This window comes from Danio aesculapii, chromosome 8, assembly GCF_903798145.1.
Source record: "Danio aesculapii chromosome 8, fDanAes4.1, whole genome shotgun sequence".
Taxonomy (NCBI): Eukaryota; Metazoa; Chordata; class Actinopteri; order Cypriniformes; family Danionidae; genus Danio; species Danio aesculapii.
The window spans coordinates 12,026,137-12,048,292 of NC_079442.1; the positions used below are offsets into that span (position 1 = coordinate 12,026,137).

General features: G+C 36.9%; 1 protein-coding gene across 3 annotated transcripts in view; it reads right to left on the reverse strand.

Moving 5' to 3' along the window:
• adamts13 (ADAM metallopeptidase with thrombospondin type 1 motif, 13) overlaps window positions 1-22,156 on the reverse strand; it is a 75,793-nt gene that overhangs the window by 29,593 nt on the left and 24,044 nt on the right. For all 3 annotated transcript variants that reach the window (XM_056463177.1, XM_056463176.1, XM_056463179.1), the window contains 4 exons: window positions 16,081-16,262; window positions 15,835-15,982; window positions 9,685-9,814; window positions 6,086-6,281 (listed from right to left, as the gene is read on the reverse strand). In XM_056463177.1, the coding sequence (XP_056319152.1) occupies window positions 6,086-6,281; window positions 9,685-9,814; window positions 15,835-15,982; window positions 16,081-16,262 (656 nt within the window). The remainder of the gene's footprint in view (window positions 1-6,085; window positions 6,282-9,684; window positions 9,815-15,834; window positions 15,983-16,080; window positions 16,263-22,156) is intronic.

Here is a 22,156-nt window from a genome sequence, read left to right on the forward strand (position 1 = left end):
CCTGCTTTGACTGAACTCTTGAAATTTCAAGCTTACTGTATCTTAATGATTTGATGGAACTCTTAAATTTGTATTCAGTGAGCATATCTGTCATGGATTGAGGTCCTAGGCCATTTAGTGATTTATAGACAGTAGTAATACTTTAAAATCTATTCTGAGTCTAACTGGGAGCCAGTGTAAAGACCCAAGGACAGGTGTGATGTGCTCTGATTTCCTGGTTCTGGTGAGAATCCTGGCAGCAGCATTCTGGATGAGCTGCAACTGTCTGACTGCCTTTTTGGGAAGGCTAGTGAAGAGTCCATTACAGTAATTCACCCTGCTGGTGATAAAAGTATGAACAAGTTTCTCTAAGTCCTCACTGGAAACAGAGCATCTAATGTTATTTTTCATTGTTTGACCCTTATAACCCTATTCACCTAGAGAACCTCATCTCTGTTCCCATGACTTTAGTTTTATTAATACATATTAATACACTCCTTTCACTTAAACATACACAAACACAGACACTTTTTTTAATGTTTAAAACAGTTCTTTAAGGTTTTTGAATTTGATCGGCTCATAGCCTTTACTAACCATGCAATATTCTAGTGGTAACAGTACTATATCAGTCAGCAGCATTTCTCAATAAAATTGGATGACTAAACTTACAAAATTTTGGCAAAAACTACTGTTACAATTATACAATGTGGCCATTCATTGCTGACATACCCTGTTGAGAGCAGGTTCACCACAGGCATTTATTTTAGAATCATATACAGGGGTAGGACAATGAAACTGAAACACTGGCCAATTTAGTGTTGGAGGTTTAGGGTTTTGCACTGTATCAATAGCAAATTTCTGCATAGTTCTGCCTGTAGTGTCACTATTATGTGTTTATCCCATTTAGTGAATTCTTTGTAAGTTGGAAAAAACATAACAGTGCAGATTTTTGTATTTTGTAAAATTAGAAGTCTTAATTGTCACAGTGAATTAAGAAAACTTTAATAAAATGACTTTTTTAACTACTGTATAAAGCTAAAGCATAAATATGATACAGTTATACTGATGTTGTGGCTTATATAAAAAGGCAAATGCCTCTAGATTACACTTATTTTACCAAAATATAATTTGATCATGTCTTGATTTTTAATTATCTAATTAGGACAGTAAGGTCTGACTTTGCTTAGACAAAAGTCTTGTCACTTTACATAAATAATGTACAGTATATAATATAAAGTCATGGTGCAGTGGAAAAAGAATTAATATTGTGTCTGACTCCCATGAGCTCCTCCACTCTGCAGATCTCTCCATGTCCCATACTGAAAGTAACCCCAAACCATGATTTTTCCTCCACCAAACTTGACTGATTTCTTTGTGAACCTTGACTGATTTCATTTACTGTGACCTTTTATGTGAAGCTGCTTTGACACAATCTACATTGTATAAGCGCTATACAAATAAAGGTGAATTGAATTGAATTGAATTGTGAATCTTGGGTCAATGCGGGCTCCAATAGGTCTTCTGCAGTATTTGTGATTGGGATGCAGTTCAACAGATGATTCATTGTAATAGTCTACCTACTGCCACTTTTCTAAATGATCAACTAGGGGTCAAGTTATTATTTGTTGCTCTTACAACTGAGACAAGACTTTTGTCAGGCAGTGTACAATGTTAAAAATAATCTTGGCCTTCTGATACGGTGCCATTTCATGTCATATTTAGAGTAAAAGCACTAAGCCTGTGACAATCTGGATCAGAAAATATGCATGGTGTGAAATGGATGCAAAGTGAGATGGCCAGATGAGAAAATAGAGTTTTGAAATGTTGCTGATAATTATAACAGTAGCACATTTAGGTCCTGTTCACACCTAGAATTAGGATGTGTTTTCATCGATCAAATCACAAGTGGACAATGCTAAGTACGAGTGTAAATAGGGTGTGAAACCTTTTGTGCTTGTCCACTTTCAAACACTTCCAGAGGTAGTCAAAAACACATATGACCAGATTGCTCTTATAGACCAAATGTACATATGGCTGAATATATTCAACAGCTGCGATCAGGCAGTTGGCAGGAAAGTGGCCATGCCGTAAAATAGAAGGGAGTTGATTGTCATGAAAGAAACTGCTGCCTTCACGCTAAAGTTAGTCTCAAGCCATGCTCAGTTGCACACAAGGAAATCACCAACTATTGAACATTGTGTCAACATCAGTTTAAAAAATGTTAACATACAGCAATAAGCATGAGCTATTTTAAATGGGACTTGGAGTAGACTTGGCTTCCTAAAGCCTAGTTTACACTACAGGATTTTAAGCCTGATTTGAGCCCGATTTGGAAGTTAATGAGCTTGGCGACAGATCGGGCTGCGCTTGGCAGCCTTTATGTGAAACTACTGAACAACGCATCAAAGAGACTTGCTGAGGCGTCGCCGACAAATATTCCTATCTGAATATTCCAGAGCAGTCAGCCAACTCAACCCTACGTGCGGTCAGATGTAGTGACAAGCTGCAGCCAATGAAAGAGCATATCAGCATGAGCTGAATGGAAGTGTGCTCAGGAGCTCAACAGAAACGTCTGTGATTGGCCAGAATGGGCATCGATGCCTTCGCTTCATTCTGTGTTAACACAGACACAAGAGTAAGCTATATTAACAGTGGAACTAAAATTCAGTAACTATTAGAATTACCATACTGGTCCTATTGACTGTTCTCATATAAAACGCCATATTTGTCATTATATTTACATTCAAAACTTTTATTGAGATATTAAAAATAAGCTTTAAATGCCTGTCATCATATTTTATGACATCATTGCCCTAAAAATATTAGCTTTTTTGGTAATAAAGCCTATATATATCAGCCTATAAATATGTAGTTAAAATACAAGAACACTAGTATGTGGGCCTCCCATTCATTTTCACTTTCAAGTAGGAGCTATTTCGTGGTACAGAACATGCTGTTTTGAAGATATATCTGTATCAGGGTGTTATAGATGTGTTAGTTTTATTTCAAAGAGTAATAAAATTACAAAAATTAAAAACTCTGTGTATCTATCCACTTGCCGATGAGCGATTGATCCGATCAGCTGATTGACAATATTTTTAAATGCTCTCTTGAAAGCTTGAAACACTTTCAGTGATGTAATTAGCACACAAGCAGCCAATAGTGTTCATAATCTTTTTCTGATGACGATCATGTAGTGTGTGATTCTTCTCTTGTGGATCATTTACGAAGTGTCACGTAGCGTTAACACCACAGCGATTAAAAGATACAAAATCAAGAAGATAGGAAACCAGTTGTTCAGGTTGTCTCCTGGGCCCCCTTCTCCACCACAGCAGCTCCACACAGAATTTCTAAGTTTTTTAATGGTGTATCTTGTGGCTCTATATTCATGTTTGGTGTCATTTTAAATGTCTCTGTGTGATTGATAAAGTGGTCCTTATTTCACTGTAATATTTTACAATCTCCCTTATATCAGTTAATTTGGGTTTTGACTTTGATAAGATCTTTGCCAGATGCTCCATTCCAGAGAAAATGGTCTTCACATAAACTCATGACCAGGCAAGGTTCTTGGTGAAGCTTTTATTGTCTTGAATTTATGGTTAATAAATTGAATTTATTTATGGAATGATTTGAGTATTTAGGCGAAAGTGTCTGTGGGATTCTGTAGCCAGGATACCCCGTTGCAGTGTATAAGTCTCTGAGCTCTGCATCAAGGCTTATATACTGCAATGTACTTCTACACGGTCAGGTATTAATCTCTAACTCTTAAATGTATCTTTGAGCAATTGATGTACAATCTGAATTGGCTTATTTTGTTTAATTATGTGAATTGGAATGGAAAACCTTATCTGACAAATAAATGTAAAGTTCTTGTTTAACTCTAATATATCCTAAAATCACTTAAATCTAGTAGATTGTTTAGGCTGATGTTTCCACAGCCTACGACCAGGAATAGTCATTCATTCAGGCTCAATGGATGAAGCATAGGCATAGCATTAGAGACCTGTTGATTTCTGACTTAGTATGATATAATCTAGTGGCTAAATCAAAGTTTCTTTATGTTTGAGCAAGCATGAGGCGGCCTAATATTACTTAAAGGAAATTAGTTTACAGTTATATCTTCTATCTAAGAACCAGAACTGGCGAGGATGTGTCCGTGAACAGATGTAACTGGCCAGGATACTGACTCTAAGCGACTTCGGGTAAACAATAAACCATTTACTGAAAATAAGGATTTATTAGGTTAATCTATCTAAATTAGACCAAATTACAACCTATAAGGTAATCAGCTTGAATTGGATGAATCCAAATTTAAATTATTATAAATTGGAGTCAGATTAAATTCGGAGTTGGAAACTAAAATAAATTTTAACAAATAAAAATATTTCTTTTCACATGTGCTAAAAAGGCTTACATGCATTTAACCTTCACCCATGCCGTTAGTTCTGCCATAGGACTAATAGATGGACCTTTACATTTTCATGAGTAAGAATCATGAGAATGTCTCCATTTCAAGGTCTGTATTGTCTCTGGACAATGTTGTGGAACAGTAATTTTCCATTGCTGTTGCTTGCGGTATAATAACACTTGTTGGATTTATCCTGATCAGTTCAGATTAATCAATAAACTCTGCTCTTTCTTTATCATCATTACTTCGTCTCCTGCTTCTGCTCCTCTCTGTATTGATAGGAGACTGTTAATTTAGTTAAATACAAGTTAAGAGGTTTGGGTATTGAGTGGCTCCCCTGGCTCTGGATACCCAGAGAAACAGACATGGCGTACGGGGCTAGATCTTATTTATCTGGTGTGAAGAGTGTGATCTAACAAGTCTATGACAAGACCAAGAATATTAAAATAAGGTCTCGAGTAAAAGTCTTGAATACACAACACTGGGAGATTTACAATTTGTCATTGATAATTTTAGGTTTTTCCCAGTACTGGGTTGCAGCTGGAAGTGTATCCGCTATGTAAAACATATGGTGGATAAGTTGGCGGTTCATTGGCGGACCCCAAATGAATAAAGGAACTAAGCCGAAGGAAAATTAATGAATGAATTTTAGGTTTTGTGTTAGAGAGAAGAAATGTATAAAGTAGAATGAAATCTCAATAGGCCTACATTTTTGACTGCAATTTACTTTTTAAAAATATGGCTGCTTCATTTTTTCAAACAGCAGTTCTCATGTAACACCTGTGAACTAGTGTTTTTCAAACGCTTTTCAAACTTTCATTTAATTTAATGTGAAATATCTTCAATATACTTTTAATTATTTTATTCTATTCAAAGCAACATTCAGGAAGACTAAGCCTTAGAAAGCCTTGAAACCTTAGGATGATGCATATGTTGGATAATCAGTCTTACCACACTATCAATTCCTGATCCTTTGCATCATGTTTTTTATTCAACTAATTTAAATTTCTTCTGATGTTCTAAAATATTTTTTAAATGGATTTTATAAAAACAACCGCACATATACATTAAAACTATTTTAAAAAAGAGCAACGTGTCCAGGCAGGAGTTGATCAGAAATAAAAGAAGTCCATCATCTATGATGCATGTGTTGGATGATCTTTTCATGTGATCAATTCCATGTGATCATGTTCATAATAATTTTATTCTAATAAACCTGGTTAAATTACTTTTGATGTTCTAAAATATTTGCTAAATTAATTTTATAAAAACAACACACATATGTTAAAATTAAAAAAAAAAAAAGAACAAAGTGTCTAGGCCTATTGAGAGCGATTGGAAATAAAAATAAATCAATTATCTATAATTCCATTAGTCAGTGCATAAAGTAACCTATTTATAAAGTCATTTCAATTGTTGTGGTAATTTTAATAAGATTTTTATTTTTCTTATGAACTTTCACAGTAGCTATTGAAGATCAGAGAATCCAACACACCCCATATATTCTCCCTCATCAGAGAAGTTGTTGAAAGTGAACAAAACAAGCGCATTTACTGTAAATGCCAGGCGTGATCGGTAATGTGTCTCTTATATCCACTTGTTTTTGGATCAACAAAAACACATCTAAATTTCAGGTGTTAACATGTGATTGCCTGATTATAACCTGATTAATAAAATACATACTTGAACTTTGTGTACCTTATTTTGAGTGTCCCATTTGAGAGGGCAAACATCCACCACACAGGGAACATTTTCTGGGGGTTTGGGTTGAGAGCACAGGTTTTGGTCTACCTCCAAATAAGATCCATTATGGAAGCGGACACACAACACTTTTCTCTGGGCCTCCCCGGGTCCACATACAGTGGAGCACTCACCAGGCTCAGATACCTGCCATCTACAACATTTGCATAGACAAAGATGCATGTGTATTTTAGTAAACATACATGAGCCCTAAAATTACTCCATACAGACTCTACAAATGATTATAAGCCATCCGCGTTTCACAGAAGTTGATTCAACATGTGTGTGGATCAGAAGACGAGAGTCATGGGTTGTGTAGTGCAAGGTGTATGGTTGTTAAAAGACCCTTGGGTTGTTTCACTGATAATGTGTCTAAGTGCATCAAAATTAAATGATCAATGTTACAACCTCTAGTTGTAGAACCTAGTCTTAGAAAGCTGTTGGCTGACGTTAAACAGTGTGGTGATAGGTGACAACAAGAAAGTGAGCCTGGAAAGATGTCAATATGACAGAGTGAAAAGTGAAAGTTATGACATGGGGCCAAGTATGGTGACCCATACTGGGAATTTGTGCTTTTCATTTAACACATCTAATTTCACACACACACAGCAGTGGGCAGCCATTGCTGCGATACCCTGTGAGCAATTGGGGATTGCTGACTTACTCAAGGGACTTACCTCAGACGTGGAATCGAGGGTGTTAAGAGCACTGGTTACTTACCCCCACCACCTACAATCCATGCAGGTGCTGGGACTCAAACCTGTGACCTTTCAATCACAAGTCCAACTCTCTAACCCAGGGGTTCCCAAACTTTTCAACCAGCGACCCCTATAATAACAATGCCAGTGACTTGCAACCCCCAAATTCTTCTGAGGTGACATGCAACGGTCTAACAACCTTATCATTTTTATAGTCATTTATTAATTTGTTTAATTTAATCTTAACCTCAACTAACTAGACACGTTTTCAGCACAAGTCTATTCTTGGTTTAATTTTGTAGACCGCCACTCAGAGATCATTCTCAATATTCAGTTGTGGCCTGTATTTATTTTAATGTACTTGATTGCCATAAAGGGGTCAGAAAGTTTAACCTGGTGCTATAAAATCAATCTGCTGCAGCTGACGCTATTGCTGGGTTGCTAATCTAATGTAAACACACAAATCCCATGAAAAAAATAAGTTAAAGGCTGATGGCTTTTCATTCGCATGCTGTTGTTTTTTACTATTAAAACTATTTTTATCTTCTGTGGGTTATAGATAAAATATGGTAAGTCTAATAGTTTAATAAAATTTATTTGACTTTTGGAAATCACAAAGCGACCCCCTGCCATTGTCCCGACCCCCACTTTGGGAACCATAGCTCTAACCATTAAGACACAGCTGTTCAGTTATTTTTGCTCTGTGTCCACTAGTGGGCAATATAGGTTTTGTTTTGGTGAGTGTTCTGAGAATTTTGGGTTCAGTAGATAGAAGTGGGTTTATGTGTTGAGAGCTAAAATTAAAGCTGGCTATGACAAAACTCTTAGATGAGTTTTGAAAAACAAAACGATGCTGGATCATTAATAACCAAGTCCAGCTAATTGAGAAATCCATGTACGAAGAACGGACTCCTGATGTGCTAAAAATAAAACTGGCAAATGGGAGACTATGTTTTGTTATTATTCAGAGTTAACATAGCTGCTTATAAAAGGGTTAGCATCTACAGTACACATGCATCGTTTTAGAGGAGGAACCCACACTGAAGCTCAAGGTTACTCCACAAGTTCTAAAGTATCTGGAGTTCTAAAGATTTGGAGAATGCTACTTCATCATTGGAGAAATGTAGAAGGAATGTGAATTCCAGGAGAGAAACATAAGTCAAGAAACATGTCGAAGAACATATCAGTGCTGAGGGACATTTTTGCCTGTCCATCATTTTGGCTAGGTGCCCAACTTGCTCTAAACTGATACTCTTACGCCCATCTGATAACTGATTACTTACGCCCAACTGATACTCTAGTCCAGAAGAGATCTCAAAGCTACCAGGTTGGTTAGATCACACAGGAGTGGTCACCCAGCTGATCAGTGAAGTCTGGAGTTATCTGGTTGTCTGTCAAGCTGTTCACTTAATTGGCACCATATACCATTGAATGAATTGAATTGAATTGAATTGAATTGAATACCAGCCAAGTTCAGAGACCAGGTTCAATTTCAGCAGAGTCTACTATTTTAGAGTAGCACATGCTTGATAAAAAGATTATTACTCAATCAACTCTTTCTGTGTTTTTTTTTCTGGACTTGCTATAAATTTCCTAATAAAATCTATTGTAGAGATCCCTCACCCACTCTAGTATCTGACAGCCATCCATTATTGCTTTATAGACAGCATCGGTCAATAGCATCTGTCCAGAGTGCAGGTGGATTCTGAAGATCTTAGAGGAGATGCTAACCTGGGTTTAATTAAGTAATTTATGCTTAGTGTTGGGCCAGCTGCTGGCCCGTCAATGTTTCAATGCAGTAAATTCACAGGCCAGTCCATTTGTAGGCCTACAGCATGCTGAGCATAGTCAATAGGTTAAGTGCCACGAAGTTGGTCACTGAGGAAGGATACATTACGTTAAAGTGGTTGTAATTCAGAACACGAGAGCTGTGTGTACTACCTGTACACATGATGCCTGAACACCCATTAACTGGGTCTCCTGCGTGATGATGTGTGATTATTTAAAGACTCAAAACATATACATATGCCAGGGTATGGCACTCATGATGCACCTATCTAAGACAAGATAATAAATATTAAAAATACAGTTTACTCACTCACTCACTTTGCTTCAACTTATGCCGAGTTCAAACTGCATGATTTTAGCCCTGATTTTGACTCACCGACAAATCATGCCGTGTGAAATGTGTTCTGATTGAAAATAACACTATGAACATACGCTACCCCAGATAGTCATGCAGTGTGAAAACATCTGTGATGTGACCACTTTGAAAGTCCTGCAGTCTGAACTTAGATCAGTCTCTAATTTGCCAGGGGTTTTCTAGAAAAGGTTTTAAACGGTGACTGCCCATCCAGCTGCAACCCAAGCATGGAGAGTACACTAACTCATAAACGCCCACTGCTGGAAAACACCCATATACTGACTCATTCACACACACAAATACACTACAGCCAATTTAGTTAATCCAATTTAGACTTTGAACTGTGTGAGAAACTGAAGTACCCGGAGGAAACCAATAAGAACACGGAGAACAAACTCAACCAGTGACCTTCTTGCTGTGAGGCAACAATACTAACCACCGAGCCTCGTTTTTGCTTTAAGCTAAGATAATTAAACAGTGCTAACCACCGAGCCACCGTCCTGCCATTTTGGTTTATTTAATTTTAATTATCCAAACAAAAATAAGAAATGTTTCCTTGGCAACTATCTAAAAAGGTATTTACTTAACATCTGAACTAACTTGATAATTCATATAATTCTATAACATGGACATTTTACATTGTTTAATACATTTTCTGCTATATTTGGATGAACAGTAGATCCTTTGCAATATGAAGCTAATATTCTGAAAGTCACCTGGGTGAGCAGTCTGGCAGGAAGCAGGGTTGAAGCAGGTCAGATGACCGAGGGAGTGAACTGCAAAACTCATCTTTCAGGTTTTCAAGTGTGACCACATCCATACATTGTTGATTAATTTTCTGGATGCCTACAACATAAAGAGCAATTCGTGAAAATTCAATAAAATTAATACTGGAAAGACAATATAATTAATTTGATTTAGTTCTTATATCATGAATTTATTTAAAATCCCCTCTTGTTGACAAAATAAGTCTGATGAGTCAAGGCATGGATTCCATTAAATTTCTAAATCTCTGTCTTGTGGTATCATTAGCAGCAAATCTTAAATGGATAGTTCACCCAAAAATGACTTTTTCCTTTTCCGTAGAACATTAAATAAGACTGTTAAATGAATCTGTTCTTTGTTGATTTGTATTCAATAGTTACTAGTTTTTAAGTTATTAAGAATACATACAATTACAAATTAATACCTGTGGCTCTTATTGATGCACAGAAGTCTTATAATGCAAAACGTTGGGCTTGTGCAAGAAATTAAACATTATTTACAATTATTAGTAAGTAATATTATTAGCTTTAATCCCAAATATCATTAGCTTCAATCGTTTCTAGTGTATGTGACAACTCCTATTTAAAAAATTATAATTATGCAGGCATGATTTCTTTCTGTTAAATTAACTCACGTCTAAGTTCAATCCACGCATACAGTGCATCAGAAAAGTATTCATAGCGCTTCACTTTTTCCACATCTTTTATGTTACAGCCTTATTCTAAAATGGATTAAATTCGTTTATTTCCTCAAAATTCTAAACACAATACCCCATAATGACACCGTGAAAAAAGATTTTTTGGAATTGTTGCAAATTTATTAAAAATAAAAAAACTGAAAAATCACATGCACATAAGTATTCACAGCCTTTGCTGTGAAGCTCTAAATTGACCTCAGGTACATTTTGTTTCCACTGATCATCTTGAGATGTTTTAGCAGCTAAATTGGAGTTCACCTGTGGTAAATTCAGTTGATTGGACATGATTTGAAAAGGCATACACCTGTCTATATATGGTCCCAGGGTTGACAGTGCATGTCAAAGCACAAACCAAGCATGAAAACAAAGGAATTGTCTGCAAGCCTTTGAGACAGGATTGTCACAAGGCTGGGGAAGGTTACAGAACATTTTTTGCTGCTCTGAAAGTTCCAATGAGCACAGTGGCCTCCATCATCCATAAGTGGAAGATGTTTAGAACCACCACGACTCTTCCTAGAGCTGGCCGGCCATCTAAGCTGAGTGATCGGGGAGAAGGGCCTTAGGCCCCGTTTACACTAGTACGTCTTAGTTTTAAAATGGTGTTTTTAGAATAAAAACGATCCGCGTCCACACTAGTGTTTCACCCAGCGTTTCTTAACAACTCTACGTCTATACAACACCACTGAAAACGCACATCACGTGATGACATATACTGCAGCATATCTACCCAGATGAGAGCTCATCGAACTGTTCATCAAGGATCTACCGCTGGATCTAATCTCACTATATTTGTTAAATGTGATATTTAATTAATCTTGTTGTCTATATCTAACGACATATTATTCGACAAATATAAGATATAACAAATCTATAATGTAATATTCCCCGCAAAGATGATTTAATATATTAATGTAACCACGTTAATTCTGTATATATTGACTGATTGCTGGCCTTTATTTCCTATAATGTATAAACTTATTGTACAGTATACTTTTATAATGGCCATTATTGATTATTAAAACTGATATTCAGCAAAAGAGAGGGTATGTTTCATATTTTCAATGAAAATGAAAGGAGGCTGTGATGTTATAGGCTCGGTTTTGTTATAAATATGCATACAGTGAAGATGACGCTCCTATAAATATGCAGCTACACGATGCCTCAACATTTCTGCTGTCTGTAAATTGTTAATATTAAAATGAAAATAGCAGTTCCTTAAATCATGTTTTCATTTTATTGTTAAGATAGTAAAACAACTTAGCCAGGATGATAATAAGGTTATAACGTACAACTCTTTGAAGATTTACCTGACGTGTCCTCAGGAGTTTATTTTCCATATCAAACTTGCGAAGTCTGAACTTTCAAGGACAGGATGCAAGACTGAACTGCATGTAGACTACACAGCCAAAACAGGACACCATGATAAAACAATGTGATGGTGCAAAGCAATGAACCCAACCCAGGCTCAGTACACATACGTACTCAGGTCTACATTTCTGGAGGCAGCGAAATACGTAACTGGAGGTATGTCTGCTCTCAGTTTTTGTTTTTGCAAATCCACCAGAGGCCGCTGTGTACACTTTTTGATGATCTCAAATTTCTGAGAAATGTTCAAATGTACCGACTGACCCAACCATCCCCATCCCTAAACCCAACTGATAGTGTTTTCAAAAGCAATCTAGAAAAAGAAAAGCAGTCGAGACCACCAATTTCACCACATTTTCAGCCCATTGGAACCGTTCTTCACTAGATTTAAACCCTGTCATCGTGGTCATCTCAGCTCCATGTCCAAAAGTCCACTGACATACGCTGCGAGCTACTGGGCAAACTGGTAACATTGGAACAGCCGTTCATATGGAGGTAAGTGGTCAACTGGTAGTGCTAAAAGAAACAAAAGCCATTGGCGATGTCATACCGCCCCATAGCATTTATTTTAAAGACAAAATGCAGCCATATGTACCTCTGGCTACTGTAACGCAAAATTCACGTTCTCCAGAAATGAAAGACAGGGGTACATATCCACAATAAGCCTGTGTTGAATGAACCACAATTGGCCCAAGCTCAATCAAAGCTTGTTTTCTTCTTGTGACATTGATCATGACATTGATTATAGCGTTCTGGTGTACACAACAACAGTGTAAAAAATGCAAGCCTGGGGTGCGTTTTCCAAACAACGACGTAACTCGCAGCTGAACTATCATAGTATGATGCATCATTTGGAAAAAGAGCGATGTAGTGACAAGTGTTTCCCAAAACCTGTAGTTTCTCTTTCGCAGATCCACAAATTTGAACCACGTTATAATGTATAACGCCCACAACGGTGCTCTAAATAGGGTGGTAACAACTTCTTTAGAGAAGAACCCCATAATTTCTTTGTGCAAATTATATTGTTTTACACACAAATGCATTAAAAAAATCCAATATTAGTTTTGACAAAAACATGCACTCGTCTTCCATATCAATTGAAATATATGTAGCACATATAGGGCCTATGTTTCCTTTACAAATATTTATTCATTCATTCATTTTCTTTTTCGGCTTAGTCCCTTTATTAATCTTGGGTCGCCACAGCGGAATGAACCGTCAACTTATCCAGCATATTGTTTTACGCAGCAGATGCCCTTCCAAATTAAAAGCATTAACGTATGCTATGTTTTTTGTTTTCAAAAGCTTTGGAGACATAACACAGCCTAAATTCCACTTTTAAATAATAGGTCACCTATAGCTTTCGTCATGAGCCATGGCTGTGTTCAAAATGACATCAATGTTTTGAAAGTGCACTGCAAAGGGAGCGCAGTTGTAAACATGAAGATTGCCAAAACTGAACTGTAAAAACACTTTGAAAGCAAATTACACCTAAGAGAGATGACTTTAATGCTTTTTTTTAAATAATTGCAAGTTTAAATGTTTGAATGTTCTAAACGAATAGGGCATAGGGGGATAACTGGGAATAGAACACAGCCACGAACTATGTTTCTAACTACAGCTCCAGTGGTGTAGTTGCAAGCATAAAAGTTTACGGCGCAGTTTGCGAATGTTCGTTGGAACGATGGATTTGGGAAACGGCAAATCAACGAACTATGTTTATAATAACAGAACTTGCGACCTTAGTTGGCTAACGATGGTTTTCAAAAAACGCAACCCCTGGTCAGTGGGAACCGTGCCAAACTGTATTGTACAAAACTGTACGGCTTCATGGAAAGGTTAGTGCAATTTCACCAAGTTGAACATGTTCCTGAACTAACATCTTTGTTGATCCTGGGGCAACATTCCAATCAGCCAATCAGATTTAATGGATATGTTTATATTTAGGGTTACTGTATGGTCTTCTACATCACTGTTACCTATCTATTAATTCCCTCTGACGGAATAATTTACCATTGGGGTAGAGATCCTAGATCTACATAAAGAGTAATCCAGGATTGCATCCTACTTGGCAAAACCACATCCACCAATTGAAAATGAGGCATAAAAAGACCATTGCAATCAGGAAACACCATTACCATGAAGGGATCACCGCAACAATCTTTAGAAAGGTGATATATGTCATAGCAACATCTACATACATGGCAGAACCCAAAGTTTCCCAGCAAAAAAAAAAAAACTTGCTAGAGATAACACTGTGTATTGATCAATGGTAAAATCATGAACTAAACATGTACGGAGAGTTATTTTGGATTTTTTTTTAATATAATATGCTCTTTTTGATAGACTCCATTGTGTGCAATATTGCTAATAATGTCTATATATACAGTATGAGTGCTTAGCTCAAGTTCAACATAACCTATCCCACATAGCAAAATATCTCTGGCCCAGCTCTGGCCCACACAATCAGCTTTTGCTTGGTGAATCAAACAGTGAATTGCGGTACATGACTGGACCAAGTCTGTGCTTCCAGACAAGAGCTAAACATGGACCAAATCTGGGCCAAGTCTTAGCCAAGTTAATAACCCATAACTGAGCCTGAACTGGGCCAGATATGTTGGTGTGTCACGACTGCAATGAAATTGATAAACCCATGAATCGTTGCACTTTAGGCGTGCTATGGGCGTGCCTTTCCTCGAAGCGACCTGATAGAATTTTTTCAGAATTTTTTATTTTTATTTGAAAATAATATACATGTGTTTTTTATGGGTCAAGATAGACCAGACTCACATGGCCCATATATCAATTATTAACATCTGGGCCAAATACTACATTTTACATCTGGCCCAAATATTGTGTGCCGCCTTAAAGACGGTGCCACCTCTGCCAAACCAGGCCCATGTTTGGCCCACATGCTGTATGCCACTGCCGGATGAATGCCTGCTGTGCCAGATTTATGCCAAATCTGGGCCAGAATTCTTTGCTACCTGGGTAAGTAATGTTTGGTCCTTATGAAATTTTCAAAAGTAGTCTGGATTCATAATTCATGTTTAAGAAAAAGAAAACATAGACTTTATAGCTTCCTCCAACCAAAATACATGTCTGTGTGACATCAGGAGTTTCAGAAATCTACAATATGCGTGCTCCTAATTATTTAGTTTTCCTCCCGATTTAATCAGATAATTTCAGTGGATGCCCTTCCAGCCACAACCTAGTACTGGGAAACACCCATACACTCTCGCATTTACACATGCACTCATACACTACGGCCAGTAGGTCATAGGTCATCCAATTCACCTAATAGCGCATGTCATTGTACTGTGAGCAAAACTGGAACCATACCAACATTGATGTTAATATTTGGAACAAACCCCAAATATCACTAAATTTTTGTTGAAATGCGTGAGACCAATGCAATTATCCCTACAACTGCTTCTACTGATCTGTCTCTGACTGGATTTTGGCTACAAACCCCAAACACAGGAAACTTCAATGCATGGAATGTACTGTCAACACTCAAAAAAATATTTTTGTTGCTTGTTGAAACTACTTATTTAAAATTAGCTGAAACAACACAATTCTTGAAATTTCATTGGGACAACCTAATTGGTTTATGTTCAATCCACAAATTTGTCAAAACTAAATAAGCTAACTTTATTCCATATGTTGTCCCAACACAAATCAATTGTGTGGAACCCAGCGTTTTTTACAGTGAACTTTCATTCATGATTAGCATTAAGTCTTTCAGCAATATTTAATATAGTAACTATTTCATGTGATGTTCACATCAAATGTTCCTGATAGACAGATTTTGAAAGGTATTAACTGACACGTGCCACTAAAATGCCATGCAGTAATGTAATGTTATTACTGTAAATAATACTACTTCTGTATATAATCATATTGATGTTATTCACTTGACATATCAAAGGCTGCTGCCTGTGTGTGTGGTATATTATTACATAAATATACATATATTTCTGGCAATATTTTTCTTTAAATTTTAATTGTGTGTGGTTCAAAAGAAACTGCATATTACCTGTACCACAGGTTACTGAGCAGGCAGATATGCTAGTGGACCACCTGCCCTTTGAAGCTCTTTCCACTGAAACATCTTCTGAGTAGTACTGGTATGAGATATTTGGATTGGTGAGGTCTCCATACTCTTGTCCATATTTCCGATACACCTAAAATGATAATTTTAGAAGTAACAGTAGTTATTATTAACATTCAAATTCACATACATCAAAGGTCCAGTAACAAAGATGTAATCCAAATGCTGCACCTGTATGTGGATTTTATCTGTGACTGGTCCAGAAATAAAGAGCTCTTCGGTTTGAGGTAGATGGTCAGGTGTGAGGTATAGTTTATAGGTTAAAAGGCTCTTCTCCAGAGGTGAGGGATATGTATTGCTTATCCCCGGCTTTCCATTTCCAGACACAACATATTTATCATTTAGTAACACAGCTGCAAAAAAGTGGCATTTTTTTCATATAATCTTTAAATGGTATTTATTATTTAGTAAGACAATATATTGTACTTTTTTAAAAAAATGCATTATTTAAGAAAAATTATATATTTATTCAATAAGATCATGTTAAATAGATGGAAGATTATATAATATTACTGTATATGAATGTAGTATGACTGTCTACAAAAAACAACAGAACTTTATAACGACACAATGGATGCAAAAAAATTGCAGTTCACTCATTTGCCAGAGAATATCATCACCACCAATGTCACTAGATTTAAATAAATTATCAATAACAACCACAATTTGTTATTAAGCAAATTAACAGGGCCATATCACAGTCAGTAGATGAGGTACAAACATACTCCTTTTTGTGTCACAACTGTCAAGCTATTGAAAATTATCCTAGGTGGAATGAAGTGAGAGGGAAAGGACTGAGCCACTTAACTGGTGATTACTCATATATTTACAGCGAATATTTAATAGTAAACATTTGAAGTAGATCAAAAAGTTTTTCAAAATTGTATTAAGCTAACAATGAGTGTTGTTCAGTAGTTTTAGGATGACTTTAATGAAAGGTCTTGAAACACTTTAAAGTCCAGAAACAGGAAAATTATGAAACATAAATTGGCTTTAAATAGACTGTGCTGTTTTAATTGTGTGAATTCAACATAATCTGGTCGAGAATGATTTGTGATTAAAAAATATGCACAGTTCAGTATAGAGGTCAGTCAAACATGTCTTCACATGTTGTCGACCACACCGGAAGTCCCTCTTGAAACACTTTAAATTTTGACTACTGTATACGAGTCCAAAATGTGGAAAAAGTGGGGTTCAAAAGGAAATAAACATTCTTATAAATACAAATAAAACGTGACCCTTCTGGACTGGGCAACTGGGGTGGTGGTTCCCATTTTTTAGAAGGGGGACCGGAGGGTGTGCTCCAACTATAGGGAGATCACACTCCTCAGCCTCCCTGGGAAAGTCTATGCCAGGGTACTGGAGAGGAGGATTCCGGCCGATGGTTGAACATAGGATCCAGGAGGAACAATGTGGTTTTCGTCCAGGCCGTGGTACACTGGACCAGCTCTATACCCTCACCAGGGTGCTTGAGGGTTCATGGGAGTATGCCCAACCAGTCCACATATGTTTTGTGGACTTGGAGAAGGCATTCGACCGTGTTCCTTGTGGCATTCTGTGGAGGATGCTCTGGGAATATGGGGTCAGAGACGCTTTGTTAAGTATGTAGCGAGAGGTCGCAGGTTGTCCGTGCTCTGACTCTTTTCTTAGTTTGATTCATTTGCAGCAGTCATTTCTTATACTCGACACAATTTATAGTGTCTTTAATGATCAAGTCTTTAACTAAATGATCAGAAATAAAAAAACCGGCAGTGCTGCAGACCACGAAGCCCCAGGCCAGGACCTCGAGGTGTCAGATATGGCGGCAGCACCTGTTCCTTCAACAGCAGAGATACTCGTATCAGAGCTGGAGAAATCAAGGCGAAGTTTAACAGAGGAATTTACTGCTTTGCTGAACTCTTTCTTATCCATATGGAGACGGCCCTTACGGATCACAGCGGCAGGACTACCGAGTTGGAGAACAAAGTTTCTTCGTTAAAAGCCGAATTAACTGCGGCGTCGAATTTAAATGCTACGTTGGGGTCTGTTGTTGATGATTTGGTCTCTCAATCGAAGCAACAGAATCTACGAGTGGTCAGCTTTCCAGAGGGGATTGGGGTTAGAAATCCAAGAAAATTCATGACAGACTTTTTTTTTAACACCATGAAAGATGTCCTGTCAGTCCTGCCTGAAATTGATCGCGCTCATCGGAGTTTAGCACCCAAGCCCCACCAAGGTAATAGACGTGGCAATTCATCATCAGATTTCACAGGTTTCTGGACAAAGATACCGTATTACGATGGGCCAAGGAACACAAAGATATCTCCTATCAAGGGCACTCCATTAAGATCTACAAGGACTTTAGTGCAGGGAGTTGCAAGGAAACATGCTGCTTTCAATGAAGTTAAGTCAAAACTATACAAGAAGGGAATAAGATTCAGTATGATCTACCCAGCTCGTCTGCGCATCACTTACAATGGCGAGCATACTTTCGACACCCTGAAGACGGCTGAATGCAACTTCCAGGAAAATATTCAAGTTAGATAATGCCTTTGCCTTTAACACTGGGTAGCGATAATGGAAAATTTCATAAACTCACTTTTAATGCCTTCTCCTGTATGTGTAGTATGCAGTGATTAGTATGGCTCACAGACAGTTAACTTCACTTGTGCTCACTCTTATTTACAAGGACATTCAACTTGTCAGACTATTTTTGTTTCCCTGACATTAAAGGACAGTAATTTATATTTTATTAATTGTTTTCATTTATTATTTATTTATTTAGTCATTTATTTTATTTGTTTTATTATTAGGGACACTTTTATTATTATTACTGGTCATGTTCGGAGTGGACTATACTACATGGTTTTCCGGCTGTGTAACATTATTTTCCTGCAACTCATGCTGGTTTTAATGGCGAGTGTAGGATATTTGCTTTTTTGTTCTTTTGTTCTGTTAGTTCCAGGGTTGTTATTTGTTTGAAGCAGAACGTTTAGGCACATAATTGTACTTTGTTTTTGTCTTTTTGCCTGATTGATTTTACCTTTTTGCACCATAGGAATGACTGTTTTTAACACAGGACTAAGTGGCAGAGGGTCTTTGGTTAATTTGATTAGCTGAAATGTTCGAGGTTTAGGAGTACCGATTAAACATTCCAGAGTATTTTCTCATCTTAAAAATTTAAATTCTGATAGAATATTTTGACAAGTACAGCTATTGTTATGCATAAATGTGTTAATTTTTCTCCATCACAGATTATTTCGGACCCCGAGGGTCATTATGTTATTGTTGTTGGTAGTCTCTTTCATATGTCAATAGTGTTGGTAAACATTAATGCTCCAAACTGGGATAATTTAGCTTTTTTTACTTCTATTTTTTCATCTATCCTGAACTTGAATTCCCATTACATTATACTGGGAGGCGATTTCAATTGTGCTATGGACCAAGGCTTGATCGGTCGAATCCTAAAACTTTAGAGCAAACTGCGATGGCTAAGGCAGTGTCTTCTTTCATGGATCAGGCTGGATGTGTTGACCCATGGCGCTTTCTCAACCCATCAAGAAAAGACTTTTCCCTTTTTTACAGTGTTCATCAATCATATTCATGCATTGATAATTTTTTCTTAGATAAAGCTCTCCTACCTTTAGTTAGTACTTCTGATTATTCTACTATTGTCATCTCTGACCACACTCCACATTCACTTAACCTAAATCTTTCTTATTCTAGAGGCCGAGCCAATCAGTGGAGGTTTGATTTAGGATTATTATCAGACAAACAATTTTGTGAGTATATAAGTAATAATATAGATGTGTTTATTGAGACAAATAAATCAGAAGCTATTTCCCCTTCTTTATTATGGGAAACATTTAAAGTGGTAATCAGAGGTCACATTATTTTATACACTGGTTATAAGTACAAGCAAAGGAAACAAAAGTTAAAGGATCTGCTTGACTTCATAGTTGAAACTGATAGACAGCTTCTTAATAATCCTACCCCTGAGTTATGTGCTAAGAAGCTGGAGTTAAAGACAAAATTCGATTTGCTTAGTACAAAGAGTGATGAATTTATGTTAAGAAGAACTAAAGCTACTTATTATGAATACGAAGATAAAGCTGGTCGGCTATTAGCATCCCAGCTTAAGGGACAAGCTGCCTCTCGTCTAATTATTCAAGTGTATGACTCCTCTGGCTTATTAACTAAAAATCCTTCTGACATTAATAAAATTTTCCTCTCTTACTATTCCAGTCTTTATAAATCAGAAGTTCCTGAAGATGAATCCACTATGCATCCCTTTTTAGATAGTTTAGATATTCCTAGCATTGATACAGATGTAGCAGCGGATCTTGACAAGTCTTTAGAATTGAGTGAGATTCTAAAAGGACTTCAGATTATGCAAAATGGTAAAGCGGCAGGTCCAGATGGTTTTCCAATTGATTTCTACAAAAGGTTTGGCAAACAACTGGCACCTTTATTGTTAGATATGTATAAGGATTCTTTAGCAAATATTTCTCTTCCTTTAACTTTGACTCAGGCTTCTATTTCACTTATACTCAAATGAGACAAAAACCCAGAGAAGTGTGGCAGTTGGAGGCCCATAAGTCTGTTATATTATTAGCTAAGGTGCTGGCTTCCCGTCTGGATCCCTGTCTCCAAAAAATTATCTCTGAGGATCAGACTGGTTTTATTAGAGGTCGACAATTATCATCAAATATTCGACGTCTTTTAAAATATTATTTTTCCCCATCCCCCTCTTCATCTAGTGAAATAGTTATTGCATTATATGTGGAAAAGGCCTTTGACCGTGTCGAATGGAACTATTTATTCACTATATTAGACAGATTTGGTTTTGGCCCCCTTTTTTGTCTTGGATACGTCTATTGTACACTGATCCAGTTGCCAGTGTAAGAACAAACTTTTTGTGTTCTCAATATTTCCCCCTTACAAGTGGCACTCGTCAAGGCTGTCCCCTTTCTCCACTCTTATATACTTTATATTGCATATTTAGTATCGCTACTAAATATTTTGCATTCCTTCGATCTATTATGTCAGCATAATTTCTCTACATTACTCACTCAAGTTAAATCAGATTTGCAACGCTGGGATAAATTACCTCTTACTCTAATTGGTAGAATTCAGTCAATTAAAATTAATATTTTGCAGAGGTTTTTGTTCTTTTTTCAGTCACTCCCAGTGTTTTTACCAAAATCTTTTTTCAAACAGTTGGATAGGGCTATTGCTTCATATATTTGGCAGGGAAGGCCCCCTCGGTTAAGTAAGGCATATCTTCAGAGACACAAAAAAAGTTGGGGATCTCGGACTGCCTAACTTGTTGATTTATTACTGTCGGCCTTAGTGTGTACCCCTCTGTCTATTCGCCCCTCTAAATATACAACAAACCCAGTTGTTTGTTCTTCTCAGGATTTGGAGGCAGTTCAGACAACATTTTAAATTAGCTGCAGCTTCTGTTTATGGCCCTATTTGTAATAATAATCTATTTCTGCCTTCAACATTAGATTCTTCATTTATTTATTGATGGAGTTTTTGCTAGTTTTTCTGACCTTGTAGAAAAATGTAATATTCGTCAGTCAATTTGTTTCGTTTTTTTCAAGTGCGTAATTTTGTCCGTTCCCATTGTCTTTCATTTCCTAACCTGTCAGAGCCTTCTGTATACGAGAGGTGCTTAATTCAGAATCACAGCTCTATATCAAGTTTATACAATATGATTCTTCCCTATACTTTGCCCTCTCTTTCTCAGTTTAAGCATCAATGGGAGAAAGAACTTGGACTTGGTTTGAATCAGGAATGGTGGGAAATGGCTGCTGGGAGGGCTAATTCCTCTTCTTCCTGTGCCAGACTGAGACTGATACAATTTAAGGTTCTCCATAGAATTCATCTAACGAATGTTAAATTAAGTAAGATATTCCCAGGCGTGGATGTTTGTTGTAATAGGTGTTCTCTAGCTGCTGCTGATCATACCCACAGGTTTTTTTCTTGTCCAAAGTTTGATATTTTTTGGAGTTCTTTCTTTGATACTTTTTCTACAATTTTCAACATTTCTCTTGAACCATGCCCTTTGATTGCTATTTTTGGTGTATCGGCTTTGTTGGACAACCTTTCAAATAAGAATGCTAATGATCTAGCCTTTGCATCACTGATAGCCCGAAACGGATTTTATTAGACTGGAAGTCTTCTAAACCTCCTCCCACTGTCTTATGGTTAGAAGATTTGATGTCTTTTCTATATATTGTAAAAAATTAAGTTTACATTA